Below are 15421 nucleotides of genomic sequence, written 5' to 3'. Positions count from 1 at the left end.
TCCCGAGCTCGGGGCCTCTTCCCGCAGGGCATGTGCGTCTGGTCGGGGTCGCCCCGCGGTCCCGGCTGCCCCCGGCGCCGCTGAGCCCCCCGAGCTGCCCGGTCCCGCGGGGCCTCGGTCCCGCCTCACGTCATGGCCCAAACAGGAGTTACGGAGTTTGATGGAAAAGCCCCAGACGAAGCTGCTGGAACGTTGAAACAATGCGAAGCGAATGATCACACTAGACAGTGGCAGCAGTTCCCTTGGGTCTTAAGATCTGTGAGTCAGCTCCGCTTTTAAACAGTAAATAACGGTATTTCCTCATCCAGCAAATAGTAGCCTCTTGTGTTTGTCTGGTACATGCAGACCATAAAACCGCGCCACACACCGTCTGAAATAATAGCTGAGGGCATTCGGGAGCTGGTTGTTGGTCTCGATCAGATCACGGTGTTGGGAATCAGCGTTGGGCACAAACTGACAGGACAGGCAGTGTCCAAATGGCGAGCGTGTCCCAGCGGGAACCATAGCTGCCATCTCCGTGTTTCCAAACTCTGTGAAGTGTTGCTTTGAAGGTAGATTATCCATGGCTTGTGTAACGCCAGTTAACTAGAACTTGGCTGAAATCCTTATCTAAATTTTCGGAGCTGGACAGAAGTTACTGTTTGTTCCAGAATCGGCCCCAAATAGATAACTCATGTAGAAACCAAAATACGCAAAGGTCTGTAGTGAAGGCAGGAGGAGCCTGAAAGTGCTACAGCTGTAATAGCAGTCTGATTGACTAACTACCTCCGGACCAAGCTGTATCTGCTGAGTTGTATACTTTTTGATGAGAAATGTGACTGCATTACCTGTGAAGTTTACTTGCAAATGGGAACCTGCACTGATGTAATTCCCATGAGAGCTAGTAGCTGCTAGAGGATCTGACAAACTGAGCAAAGTGGGGTTTTGTTGTTATGTTCATCCTTAATATGTTGGCGGTGTACCTTACCTGCAAAGTTCAGCACTGGATCACCAGTAGGTGTAGGAAAGATGTCCTCCTGTCCAGCAAATGCAAAGTTATCTCCTGCTACAGGACAGTGCAGGCAAGTAGATGTAGTATGCTGCTCGGAAGGCTTTGGATCGTGTCATGATAGTTTGGGGGGGGGTTAAACTTATTTTTTATGTTAACTTTGTCTAAAATTGTGAACATAAAAACCGTGGAGGTGTTTAAGAAGAGACTGGATGTGACACTTAGTGCCATGGTCTAGTAGATGAGGTGGTGTTGGGTCAAAGGTTGGACTCGATGATCTCACAGGTCTTTTCCAACCTAGTTGATTCTGTGATTATTATATTGGCATAATGTATGCATGAGGTAATTCTTACTCTGGTAGAGAGTGCTTATTTTCTTGCAGGTTAAGTTGTCTGGGAAGGAGTTCACACTAAAGTGAAAAGAATAATTTTAAAATAAGGTTTCCACATGACGGATTAAAGCAGAAGCAGGAGCTAATGTAGAATAAGCGTAATAGTAACCAGCAGAACTTTAATGCAGGCCTAACAGAGCAGTGAAGACTGACAGCTATCCTAAATTTTTTCTAGCTGAATATACGAAGTAATTCATCATAATACTGCATTGTCTTTTCAAAGCGCCTTTCATCCCATGTTTTCAAATCATTTAACAAGTTTACTCATTAATTTGTCTCCTAATTCTGCTGTGAATCATGTTTCAATCTCATCTTAACTGTACTGGCTCCATTCCTTTCCCTTCTCTTCCCTCACTGCCCTACCACTCCTGCAAGTGATGAGTCAGATAAAGGAACTGATCCAGCTGAAAATTAACCAAATTTTTTGTTGTTCTTGTTATGGTCAGATTGCTGACCTGGGTGAAGACATAGGAACAAACTGGAGACAAAGGCAAGACTGTTTACTTGCCTTGGTTACCTTCTACATACCCACCTCCTCCTGCTCCATTGCACCGCATCACGATTTATGCACCAGTGATAGGACAGTTCTCTTAATACAGGGATATTCAAGGTTGATGAGGCTCATTAGAATTAGAAATAAAAAAGTGGGGGTTTTTCCCCCTTTTTTGGGGGTGTTGTTGCAGTAGACATATAGAAATGTCAACACTGTAGGTAAAGCTTTGGCACGACAAAGGCTTTAGGAACTTATTTTAAATGATTTAACGTCAAAGTTTTATGACACATATGCGTGAGGCAAGATGGTTTTGCCAACACATAGAATAGCAGAAAATGGATATAGTTTGGTGTCACCTTAAGGATGGGGACACTTTTATGTCTGTCACTGCAGAGATGGATAAGAGGCAATCATCTCTCCAAGAGCTGCCTTCTGAAGCTAATGAAAAGGGACCAGAGTACAACTGGAGATGGAGATTGGATTGGGCTGGACTAGACATGACAGGTCACAGCTCAAATGAATTCGGGAGAAAAGACAGCCTTGTATAGGCAGGGCAGCTATAGAAGTGCCACGCATTTTGTGTTGTATCCTGATGCAATCTGGGGAGGAATATCTGAACCTTTCACTGTGTTGCACTACCTGCCTTTGTAAGTGGATGAGAGTGTGAAAGAGCTGCATTTGTTGCGCATTGTGCAGCATAGCTCTCTGCTGCATGAGGTAGAGATGCTGCCTTTTGTGGGAAACAGGCCCTCAGCGTCCCCGACAGCCCAATAGGAATGAGGGTTTGGATACTTCAATGTAGGGTGCAAAATGGAACACTTTATTAACATGGCTCCTGCCTTTTATAGGGCAGGAGCAGAACTTGCTGGAACAAGGGGAGTAACTGGAGAGGAGCAAAGGCGGAGTATGCAAACTAGGACCATATAGGGAGAACAAGGGGAGGAGTATATCTATACTCCAATGCAGCAGCAACTGGCAAAGGCATAAAATAGGGGTACAATGAAATGGAATAATACAATAACATAGTATAATAACATAACAAAAGTCCTAAAACACATTTTCTCAAAAACTGGATCCCAATAGCCTTTGATTGTCTTGATGGTCTCGATCAATGGTGGACTATTTGTTGTATATGTGTTTGAAAAATTAATCCTTTGGTGCATTGCACATAGCAGCAAGCTGAGGACATTTTAAATCTGGAAGCTTTCTTAGATTTGCAGAACCTGATGAAACTGAAAGGAGTCCAGATTTACTTATGTAAGGACAGAATAATGACTTTAAAACAAGGGCTGTTTGCAAGAAATCTATGCAACCTGTTGGCATGAAAAAACCCTTGATGCCGGTTGCTTATGTTTAAATGAAGAAAAATATGTGACTACATTGCATTTTAGAAATTATACAATGTGAGAGAGGAACGCAGTGTGTAGTGCTGAGATGCCACAGAGACTGTGGCTGGTGAATGCTGACAGGCTGCACATGGGTGGAGGATGAGTGTTGGAAGTGTCTTGGCCAAGATGAGTAGGTTCCACGTCAGTGACAAAATGTTCAGGGTAACTTCGCCGCTGCCATGAGAAAATTCAAATACTGGCTTTATAAGGTAAAAGGAGCTGCGACAAAGTGTGTTTCCCCCAAACTCACTTCCTGAGAAAAATATCCTCTAAAAACAAATCAATCTTGATTGCCAAGCAGAATGATTCTCTGAGAAAGAAGAGCTGTGTGTATGGGGGAGGGCATTTTTCTGGTTTTTAACCCCTGTAAAATGTTAATTTCAGAGGTTGGGAATGGCACATTGGAGACATGTAAGAGGCTGTCAGATTTTTTCACCAACACAGAGGGAGGGTTATTTTTCACTTTTTAATAAAAAATGTCTTACAAATAGGAAGTGTGAATATGTTAAAGAAAAGAAAAAGGCACCACCACTTCACTGTTGTTAAATGACCTTTCAGTTATTTCTTATTTTTTTCTTCCTTCTTCATAATTTTTGTAGGATATGTACCAGTGTAGGATGTGAACTACTTGTTGCTCTTCAAAATGGTCAGTATTTCACTGGAAGAGTCGTAAGGAAAAAGGATACACTTAGAGTTTTTTTTGTCTTTCTGTTTTGAGCGTTTTCCCAAATAATTTTTCCTGTGGGCATTTTTTTTAGTAAAGGAACAGCTCTTCAGGTTGTAGTTAACCACAAGACTTAGAGTTGGAAGTATGTGGTTTATTTTCTTCCCGAATCTTAAGTCATCATTTCCAGTGGATTTCACTATGTGTTTGTAATCATAAATGAATGAGTTAAAAATACTAGGGATAAAATTGCCCAGCAGTTCTACTGCTGAGGTTACCATGCACGGTCCTTGGCAGATACAACATCCACGTGATGCCTATACAGAGACTGGCTTAAAAAACTCTAGTGAATTTAAGTTGATAACCTCAAACAGCTGTCTCCATGAAAATAAAAGTAATGAAACATTGCAGATTTAGTTGTCTTTTATCTAGTATTGGTATTTATAAAGTATTGGTATTTATATAAAGTAATCTCTCAAAAATGTATTGGTTTTAAATGTTTTATTTGAATTAATTAAATTTATTGCCCAGATTATTCTTTGCTATTTTTAAAAGGATCCAAGCATGTCTTCTATGCATGTATGTTAAATTGGTGTACTGTTGGTGTATTTTTACTCTTATAACAGGAAAAGCATTCTGACTTCTTTTAAAATGAGCAATCATATGTATAAGCAACTTGGTTAAAACTTCCTTCCTGGTAAGTGCAGCACTTCCTTTGCATCTGGATATGAGGGCAAGCAAGAAAAGCAGAACAGCTTAAACAAAGAAACTTTTTGTGTGAATGATCTTCCACTAAAAAAATAGGAACTTCAAAAATGAAACAAATGAGTCGTCTTTGGCAATTCAGCCTTTGTTTTATAAGCAGGTAATATTTCCTTCTACTTTGTCCATTACAAAGGTGGTGTGACCACAGTCACTGCGTTCCGGAACTTGAAAAAGAAATTTTAGTTAGCATGCTGTGTTGCTTCAGTTTAAACTTTTACATTTTTATCTGCTTGTTTTATTATCTGCTAAGGCATCATTACACTGATTTTACCTTTCTCCAGTAGTAAGAGAAAGATTTTCTGTGTAGAAAGTGTTGTTTGGAAAGGAAGTTCAGTATGTTGTGGTAGCTTGGCTTGTGCGAGTGTGCTCGATCAGCACTGCTTTCTGCTTTCAAGCTCTCGATGAATAATTTCCACTTTAATATTGTTCAATGGAGATTGACTGAGAGCAACAATATATTTTGTTTACTGAATGCTGATAAGGTAGGCTACTTATGTTTGATATTGTTTTAGGTGTGATTTGATGTATAGGGTAATAAATTGGCATCAACTTGGGAGATTTTTCTTCTGTAATAAACTGTTAGTTCATACTGGAAGTGTGTACTTTGGAAATGGATAGATGTTATCAGTCTGGTGAATTGATTTATTCAAAAGAAGCATATCTAAGGACACTAGCCCTGTATTTAAATGCATGTTAAATACCTCTCTTCAGAAATAGTTCCTGACTTTTGAATCCTAAGGGCTATTTTTAGGTGGAAGTCCTGATTGCTCATCAGTTAAAAGAGGCAGTGGAAACTGGGAATAAGCTCATGTCTGTCCAGTCTGCAAATATTGCATTTTTTGTTACTTTCTGCCATTCCTGGAGCTCAGTGAGATCGTGTTCTGTTCATACACAGGAGAGTGTCTTTTGATTTCTATGTAAATCCACTTGCGTTAACATCAGCACCATCAAAACAGATGAGGCCGCAGGAGAATCAGTGCTTGATCAAATAGAAGCAAGAACAAATCAATGTGGAGGTCGTGCACTCAGACTGCTTATCCTCAGTAAAATCTGGGAAGGATGTCTAAAAGCTCCATTTTAATTATTTAATCATTGTAGGGTTGATTTTTTTTTTTTACTTATATTTGGTATTGAATTGAATAGACTACATCTGAGTTGATACATGTAAATCAAGTATTTGTGACTAGAAATTAAGGGGAAGCAGAAATACGATAAGTGTATACATGGCAGGATTCTGAGTGGCCTACAATTTTAATTAGCAAGACTTAAAAAATTAAAGATAAATGTAAATGAAAAAGTAATCAAGAATTTGTATGTTTTGCTAGATTTCTTCTGGCATGGAGTTGGGAGATCACGAACAGCCTGTTGTTATGAGAGAGGAAAACAAACGAAGGAGAAGAAGAATGAAACCTCATTGTACATCGAGTAGTTTTTCATCAATGGAACTGATATCCATTGAGTTCATTTTACCTACAAGCAATAAACATACTAAAGTACCAGAAATGATGTTACTTGAAATAGCTGGCAACTGTACGGTTGAGCAAATGAAGGCTCAGATTTGGATGCGTGCAATAGAGATGAGTCAAACCACAGACTTCTACCATGCATTCACCCCGGATCAGTTTGTCCTGCAGTATCAGAAGAAAGGGCAGTGGTATGAAATTTATGATAAACACCAAGTATTGCAGACACTGGACTGCATATTGTACTGGAAAGTGTTACAGAAAAAGGTAGGCAAGATTTATGTTGTCCAGAAACAAAAACCATCAGAAGAAGTTCAGGAATTTCAGCGGCAGCTTAACGATTTAATTGGTTATGATGTCACTGATGTAAGCAACGTGCATGATGATGAGCTAGAATTTACCCGTCGCAGATTAGTCACTCCACGAATGATAGAGGTAGCCTGCAGAGATCCTAAATTGTATGCAATGCACCCATGGACTACATCTAAGCCACTCCCAGAATATTTATTTAAAAAGATCACTAATAATAACATTTTCATAATCATACATAGGGGAACAACGAGTCAAAAAATTAAAGTGTCAATAGATGACACTCCAGATATGATTCTTCACAGCTTTTTCACCAAAATGGCAAAGAAAAAATCTTTGATGGACATTCCTGAAGATCACAGCGAACTGGATTTTGTTCTCAGGGTTTGTGGCAGAGATGAGTACATTATTGGAGAGACACCAGTCAAAGACTTTCACTGGATAAGACAGTGCCTTAAGAATGGGGAAGAAATCCACCTTGTCCTAGACGATCCCCCTGACCCGAATGAGGATGAGGTTCAGAAGGAAGAATGGCCCTTGGTGGATGACTGTACAGGAGTTACGGGTTACCATGAACAATTGACAATAGACGGAAAAGACCACGAGAGAGTCTTCACTATCTCATTGTGGGATTGCAATAGGAAATTTAGGGTGAAAATAATTGGCATTGATATCCCAGTTTTACCAAGAAATACTGATCTTACCGTGTTTGTGGAAGCTAACATTCAACATGGGCAGCAGCTCCTTTCACAGAGAAGAACTTCATCGAAGCCTTTTACTGAGGAGGTTCTATGGAATATTTGGCTGGAGTTTGATATCAAAATTAAGGATTTGCCTAAAGGAGCACTTCTGAATCTTCAGATATACTGTGGCAAAGCACAGGGGCCTTCCACAAAGACGAACCTTCAGTCACATGAATCCTCCAACTCTGATACAAAATGCAAAACCCAGCTTCTCTATTATGTAAATCTTTTGTTGATAGACCACCGTTTCTTGCTACGAAGTGGGGAGTATGTGCTCCACATGTGGAAAATTCCAGGCAAGGGGGAAGAACAAGGAAGTATCAATGCAGACAAACTCACATCAGCAACTAACCCAGATAAAGAAAACTCAATGGCTATCTCTATTGTGCTGGACAGATATTGTCACCCAATTGCCTTGCCCAAGCACAGGATAGCATCAGACCCCCAAGGGGACAGGACTCGAGCTGAAATGCCCAACCAGCTTCGCAAACAACTTGAAGAGATCATAGCAACTGACCCGCTTAATCCACTTTCTCCTGAGGACAAAGAACTGTTGTGGCACTTCAGATATGAAAGCATAAAGCACCCCAAGGCATATCCTAAGCTGCTTAGCTCTGTGAAATGGGGACAACAAGAAATAGTGGCCAAAACATACCAGTTGCTAGCTAAAAAAGAGGTTTGGGATCAGAGCACTTTAGATGTTGGACTCACAATGCAACTTCTGGACTGTAACTTTTCAGATGAAAATGTCCGAGCAATGGCAGTTCAAAAACTGGAAAGTTTAGAAGATGATGATGTTCTTCATTATCTTTTACAGCTTGTGCAGGTAAGGTGTATTTGCATTCTTGAACTCTGCCTTGCAGGAATATTTGCATACCCCATCACAATTTCCATTTTTGTAGTAATCCCTGGGTTTGAAGTCTTCAGGGTTTAGTCAAAGCAGTGGTAGTAACCAGGTTAACACAAAACATACTTTTCTACTTCTTGTGTTTTGCTTGTGTCGTTGTTTCTGTGTTATAATTGCCTTTTGTCTTACAATTTGCATCTTGTGTTTACAGTAGTAAGTTTTTCTGAAAATTGTTAATTCCAGCAAAGCTATGGTGGGAGTAAATCCTAACTGTGCTGTCTTTAATCTTGTTCATATCAGGTCTGAATCACACAGCACTGAAGAGTTGTTGACCGACTTTACAATAGTTTAGAAAAAAGAGTGTTGACAGAAACAAAGTAAAGGCAGAGGTTGACATGGGCAAGGCCTGAAGAAAAATCTGGTGTTGAGTTTTAGGTCAAGAACACCAGTGTAGTTAAACAGTATGTTGCAGACTTCAGTCTTGTTGTGTTAAGGGGACCAAATTTATCTAGAAGCTTCCAAAAAAATTTTTGAAAGTAATTAAAGAGTTGCTAGGACTACATAATAAGATTAAGTCATTTGGGGAAGTTGGGTGAAAAATTGTGGGCTTAATGGCAATGCTGAATTGATTTGAAGCGCTTTGTATGTGGATCTGCCAGATGAAACGTTGGGAAGGTTCATATCAGTTATACGTGAAAATTGGTTTGGTTGCTTTTTCTCAACACAGTGCCCTCACTGGGCAGCAGCAAAGTCTCCTCTCCTCTGGTGGCTGATGGAAGCTGTAACCCCGTGTTCTTCCTGGTGAGCCTGGCCCCTGAAGTCACGCGACTCCACAGGCTTTCTGCACCTGGCAGGGCTCTGGTTTGCATGGAAAGGCTGTCATCCCTCGGAGCAGGAAATACTTTTTTCAGAAAATCAGAGGACAAAGTTGGCATTCAAAATTCAAAAGAAAATAGAAATGGAACAGCTACAGCTGGGGAAGCTGCAGGATGGGGCTTTTAATTTCTGCAGGTTCAGAGAGCACCTGGGTTCCCAGGAAAATGGAAGTTAGTAGCTCAGATTTTGCTGCACATCAGTAGTACTTTAAACAAAACCTTTCTAGCCTTGTATTTGCCTATCTGAAGATTAGGCAGAATTTATGCACTTCTGCATTAACCAAACGAGTCGCTACGGTTACCTCATTGGGCCTCCCACATAGTTGCTGCTATATATATCTGCTTGGCTTGTGAGCTTTTGCTATCTACATGTGGCTCAGCAATTTTATTCACTTTTTTTGGTATCCAAATTAGGAGTTTGGGATGGTGATTGGTTGCTATCCAAATGCCTGAGAGAATGGAGGAAGTACTGGGGTTTTTTCCATTTGTTTTTGAAATTGTTTGTTTTCAGAAAGTACAAATCTGGTGAGTTTTAAAAAAAATAAATCTCTCTAAAAGTTAAATAAAGTACCGTAGCATAAAATCATAGTGGCTTAACTTAGCTGTGTCATTTTTAGGAAGAGATGTAAGAAATTACAGATTACTATCCTTAAAAAGGAAAAAAATGCTAGATTCCAACTTTCACCTCTCTACTGCTATCCTTGTCTTTGTTTCTTAGCTAACAGTGGAATGTAGGCTGTCAGCATCCTGCAGGAAAGCTTTGGTACCACAATGTATATAAAAATCTACGTTTTTCAGAGAATGGATGTCAGCCATTCCTTTACGTCAGTGGACACATCCGAAATGTCTATTTTGCAAATGGTCATCACCTTTCAAATGCATGCCTTCATGAAAGCTCTGTGGCTTATTGCCCTCTTTTTACCTCCATTTTACCTTCCCTTAGAAATCAAGCAAGCATTTTATTTCCCCCCAGGTTTATACCAAATAGAAGCAGCCACACCATAAATAAACCTATTTAGCTTCCTGTAATGGTCTGTCATTCTCTGTTCAGTTGATAGAACATGGATAGGATAGTTAAAATGCAACAGAGTCCTTTGTAAGATGAACACTAACGACTACAGTTCATGCATATGGCAGTGACTAAAGCTCTTGTGCTGAATTGACAAGGCAAAGGATATGTGCAGGGACCTGATGAAGTGCCAGCAGACATCTTTTAATGGCCAGCTTTTATTGTTGCTGTGCAAAAGTTGATGTTTGACTTTGTGAGGAAAAAAGAAAAATGGGCTTGACTTTTGAAAATAATTATTTCTAAAACATCAGCTCGATAAGAATGCTCATAATATATTTTTAATATTATTTTATGAAACTATATTTGCAACTTTAATGAGGATGCTTTGTTTTGGAGCAATGTTGGTTGTTTGGCTGTATTTCAGTCTTAAAATGTTTTTCATGGATATGCACTGAGAACATTAAGCATAGTATATACCAGAATGAGGTTTTTAATAGGCTTCCTTGGAACTGTAAGCAAATCCATTTGAATTTATGTGATAGTTATTGCTGTTGGGCACCTTACTGCAGTGAAAATTAATTTTTATTAAAAACCCCTCATACCTCCTAATCTCATACACAAAATAAAAGGATCTATATATCATAAAATCAGTTTATGCTTGTGAATTCTTATCATCTTTCCTAAATAAGATGAAGTTGTTTGGGGAAATGGAGCCGTATTGCGGAGACAGTCAAGACAGTTCTTGCAGAATTATGATACAGGAGAAGGGCAAGTCTGGTGCTTGGCTTTCTTGTCTGTCTCTTAACCAGCAGCTGGGAAGAACGTGTCTTTATGACCTTTTTCTAAGTTGGTTCATTCTAGAAGGTTGACTGAAGAAGCTTGATTTTTTTTCTGTTGAATAAACCCACAGGAAGATTAACATTTCAGAAATCATGTTGATAAGTTAATAAAAAAGCAACTGTGTGCCACAGCACTTTTAAGAGTTTATAAAACTATGATTCGTTTGATGAATTTAGCAGACCTTTGCTGATGGCTTGGTTGCTTCTTTGCAAGCTGCAGACTGCAACGATCTTGAAAGAGCCATTATATTCTGTTGAATAACTACTGCTAGAGGTTTGCATACTTAGTTGCTTCTGAAAGCTGAGCGTACTACATGCACCCAGCTCTCTGCGCATCCCTTTGTTTTCCCTTAATCTCCCTACAGGCTGCTTCCTGGCACTCTATTTCCAGAACCTGAAGCCATTCACCAATCCCCTCAGTCCATGACAGGATTTTCTGACTCTGTTTCAGAGATTGTATGCATCTTATTTATTTTTTCTTGCCATGGGATATACATGCATACTTTTTTTCCACCATTAACCTTAATACAAAGCTTCTATAAACTTGAGTTCCTGAAGCAACAGAAAAGAAGTTGCTGGAAAAATGAGTTGAAGTTCCCTGGCACAGCCCAGTATCTGGAAGTGTGATAGTTTTCTGGAAGACCAATTCACTTGGTTATTGGGTTGAAGAAGAGAATAACAGCAAAAAAGTTCCAGTGCTGACACTTGAAAAGAATTGTTGACTTTTTTTCCACACGCTTTTTTGGCAGTAGCTTGGAAATGTCTTTGGGCTTGGGTGGAGGGGAGCAGCTTTTGGAAGAGAAAAAATACATCTATTCTCACAGAGTCATTAAAAAAAACGCTCTGGTGAAGTCTTCCTCTTAATTGTACTGCATCAGTACAGGATGTGTATCAGAGCCTTTATTCTGTTATCAAGGGTTCGATTTGATGATCTCCGACGTCTTTTCCAACCTGGTTGATTCTATGATTCTGTGATTCGTTTAGGGGTTAAAGGCCAGATAGGTGCTCTGAGAAGCTGCTCCTGTATCCCATGCTTTCTGGAGAACCCAGCAGTAAACCCTGGGGCCTTACTCCCAAAGTAGCAGATGTTGTCCAAAACCATTACTTTATTATTGATATTTTTATTGAAGAATTATTACAAATATGTTATTTCATCTGGCAGTAAAAATTTCAAGCATTCTCAGCATCAGTCAGACTGCAGACTGTTTCCTGATCTTGCTAACTTTTTCTACAGCCTGGGAATGATGTTGTTTTGTTCACATTCCTTCATGTGCTCAGGTCAGCCTCACTGGTTAGATACTCCATGCCTTGCTTGCCACATTAATAATAAACCTGAAAAGAACCTGTTGCAAAGAAAAAGTGCTTCTTGAATGAGATACAGAGAAGCCTTGAAAAGACCTGCTTTGTTACACATTTTCTACTCCTGCAGCAGTGTATTCTGTAGATGTCAGCATACATGTAAGTGCATTGGGATCTTAAATGTGTTAATAACATGCCTTCTGTTTGTATTACTCAGGCTGTGAAATTTGAGCCATATCATGACAGTGCATTGGCCAGATTTCTGCTCAAACGTGGTTTGAGGGTAAGTACTTCAAAATACAGCCAACTTACGCTGAAGTTGCTGGCATTATTAAAACCCTTTGTCAAGAAATGTGTGCTGATTGCAGTATTTTTCTTCACCACTAGAACAAAAGAATTGGTCACTTCTTGTTTTGGTTCTTGAGAAGCGAGATTGCCCAGTCCATGCATTACCAGCAGAGGTTTGCGGTCATCCTCGAGGCCTATCTCAGGGGCTGTGGGAAGGCAATGCTGCATGACTTCATGAAGCAGGTTCAAGTTATTGAATTGCTGCACAAAGTCACAATGGAGATAAAATCAGTTTCTGCAGAAAAGTATGATGTTACTTCTCAAGGTATTTGCTAACAGGCATTTCTTTGTTGGTAATATTACTGGTTTTTTCTCTTTGGGTTTGAAAAACTAGATAGCACTGTTTATTTAGAAAATTTGTGGATAAATTACTGTCAAAGGGCGTAATTTTCTTTTAAAATATGTGTGTAAGCTAATAATGATTGAACCACTAATAGTTTCTTCCCCCAGAAGGAGAAGAATATCACTGTTCTAGACACCCAGTGCTTTCCCATGCTTTGGCTTATCTTCTTGAATCTCATGCCATGCAACTGGCAAACAGCTAAGTTCTTGTACATAACCCTTAGCTGAATGCCAGCACTGAAGAAAGAAACAATCCAGGACACAAATATCAACTGGAAATAAAAAGTGACACTTACCAAGAAACACAGCCTTACCCTAAGCTCTCACTAAAAGACTCTTGGCAAGAAGATGGTGGAGGATTCCAGTACCACTTCTGCTATGCCATGAAAGAAGCTGGTGGTGGATCAGGGCTGAATATACCGAGCATGTCTTTGAGGAGCATTTGTCCTCAAATCCGTGAGACACGGATGTGGATGTGGTGTTGTTATTTCTAGTTCTTGGAAGCACTGCTTTGGAAGCCACAATAGGATCATGCAGTGCCTGCTTACCTCTGGGGTTTACCCACCTTCCCCCCCAACTTCCCTTAAAGCTTGTCTATCCTCATTCTTGTTACTTTCTTGGTGTTGGGGGTAAGTGCAAGAAGACATATGATAATATTAAAGCTCTTAAAGCTGTGGAGAGACCACCTCTTCCTGGGTGTTCAGCATGGGATGTTCCAGGCCAGGAATTCCTTGGGTTGGAGAGCCTTTCCACCCTGGCTATACAGAAGTGGGTGTGGTGGTGTTTCAAAAGAAAATTGAAGGAAATATGCATTTATTCTTCAATATATTATGTAATATCTGTTATGTTACCACATAGTGTGAGTTAAGTGGCTTACTGAAGCCCCATATAAAACATTGTTTCTAATCAACTTCCTAAATTTATCTTAAAATACTCCGTAACCTAAATGTATTTAGTCAGAATTCCGTATTTTGGAAAGAAATTTTACATCCTTGCAGATGTACATGTCTGTAACAGCAGTGGATTCCATAATACATTATCTTTGAAGGATATGTGGGCAAAGAAGAAAAGTTTCAAGAGAAAGCAATCACATTAACACCCACGAGGTTTTGAAGTTAAAGAAATCTTTGTATGTAATGTACAGCAGAACATTGAAAGATGACTTATATAATTGACACTTTCACTGAATAAGGCTTCCTGAAAATGTGGAGTGTCCTACTAATTCTACAAGTAATGTAATTTATTCTCAGATTATGGAGGACATAATTTTTCCTACAGGCCCCCTCTACTTCTTATGTTTTTAAAAATGTATATCCTAAAATTTATTCTTTAGATTATTGCTTCTTTTTTGCTCTGCCATTTCTATGTTCATCATTGTTCATATTTTCAGTCTGAATGTTCTGTTCTGTTTCATTTCATTCTGTCATGCAGTCTAATCTAATTCTTGTATGTATGTTTCTTCCTCCAGTGTTTGTGGATTTTTTTAAAGGGTGAATTCCTTCCTGTTAAGCCCATACTATTCTAGTAGCAATCATGCTGTCAAACTGTTTCTTTAACTTTTCATGTAATCTCTTTGCTTATATTTGAACATAGCAAGTAATAATAAATAAATAAATTCTTAAGATAATAATACTACATCTTTCACAGGATTATCTGCTTTCATCACCACTGTGCTAGATAATTTGTTTCCCAGAAATGTGTCTGTGCAGCTGTTTCATCTCTTAAAATGCATAACACCTTGTTCTTAAGCTAGATCAACTTGAAAATTGTTTTAGCAAGTGCCTTTGCTTGTGTTTTAAAATCAGCTAATTCCTTATCTTTGTTTGCTTCAATTAGTTGGCCTGCAGTTTTCAAATTACAGTAATTACAATGAGGAGACTTACTGAAGTAAAGCTACATTTTTCTAGGAAATATATAGTTACATTTTAGATAGCTGTTTCATGACCCAAGTTACTACAACCTAGGTGAGAGTTTTTTTGGGGGGGAGGGGATTTTGTTAGGGGTTTTAGTTTTTTGGTTAATTGGTTTGGGTTTGGTTATTGTGGGTTTTGGTGGTTTTTTTGAAAAGTGTCTAATTATAAAGTCTACTTAGTAGCTCCTGGGTATTGCTGTCAGATTTATTTTTTACTAGAAGAAAATGGTCACCAGGCACTGCTAGGTAGTTCTTTTCTAAAACCTTGTAGTTTGTGTAACATTTGTGTTCTGTGAGTTCTTGGCTACTTCTTTTGGCTTGACTTTCTTAGTTTGATAGCAGCTCTTAAACTGTCTTCATTTTCTGTCAATGTGCGTTCACAGCCCAAAAAGCCAAAGTATCATGGGCTGCATCAAAAGCAGTGTGGGCAGCAGGTTGAGGGAGGTGATTCTACCCTCTCCTCTGCCCTTGTGACACCCCACCTGGATCACTGTGTCCAGATCCTGGGCCCTCAGGACAGAACAGACATGGACCTGCTGGAATGAGTCCAGAGGAGGGTCACAAAAATGATCAGAGGGCTGGACCACCTCTCCTGTGAGGAAAGGCTGAGAGAGTTGGGGTTGTTCAGCCTGGAGAAGAGAAGGCTCTGGGGAGACCTTACAGCAGCCTTGCAGTACTTACGGGGAGTTTATAAAAAAAGGTGGAGACAAACGTTTTAGCAGAACCTGCAGCAACAGGACAAGGGG

The 15421-nt window shown here is 39.6% G+C and overlaps 1 protein-coding gene across 3 annotated transcripts in view; it reads left to right on the top strand.

Moving 5' to 3' along the window:
• Positions 1–165: 165 nt before the first annotated feature.
• The window catches only part of PIK3CG (phosphatidylinositol-4,5-bisphosphate 3-kinase catalytic subunit gamma), a 33236-nt gene continuing 17980 nt past the window's right edge, over positions 166–15421 (top strand). The window contains exons 1-5 of one of the 3 annotated variants that reach the window (XM_018068042.2): positions 221–258; positions 4551–4789; positions 6015–8030; positions 12291–12356; positions 12461–12686. In XM_018068042.2, the coding sequence (XP_017923531.1) occupies positions 6027–8030; positions 12291–12356; positions 12461–12686 (2296 nt within the window). In that variant the 5' untranslated portion in view covers positions 221–258; positions 4551–4789; positions 6015–6026. Of the gene's footprint in view, positions 259–3897; positions 4790–6014; positions 8031–12290; positions 12357–12460; positions 12687–15421 lie in introns of those variants that run through there. The other 2 variants (XM_018068043.3, XM_008921318.3) reach the window with 2 other exon arrangements.

Source organism: Manacus vitellinus, unplaced genomic scaffold (assembly GCF_001715985.3).
Source record: "Manacus vitellinus isolate BGI_N305 unplaced genomic scaffold, ASM171598v3 scaffold_13_pilon, whole genome shotgun sequence".
Classification (NCBI taxonomy): domain Eukaryota; kingdom Metazoa; phylum Chordata; class Aves; order Passeriformes; family Pipridae; genus Manacus; species Manacus vitellinus.
Note: the sequence above shows the minus strand (reverse complement) of the source record. Positions and strands in the feature narration are given on the sequence as shown.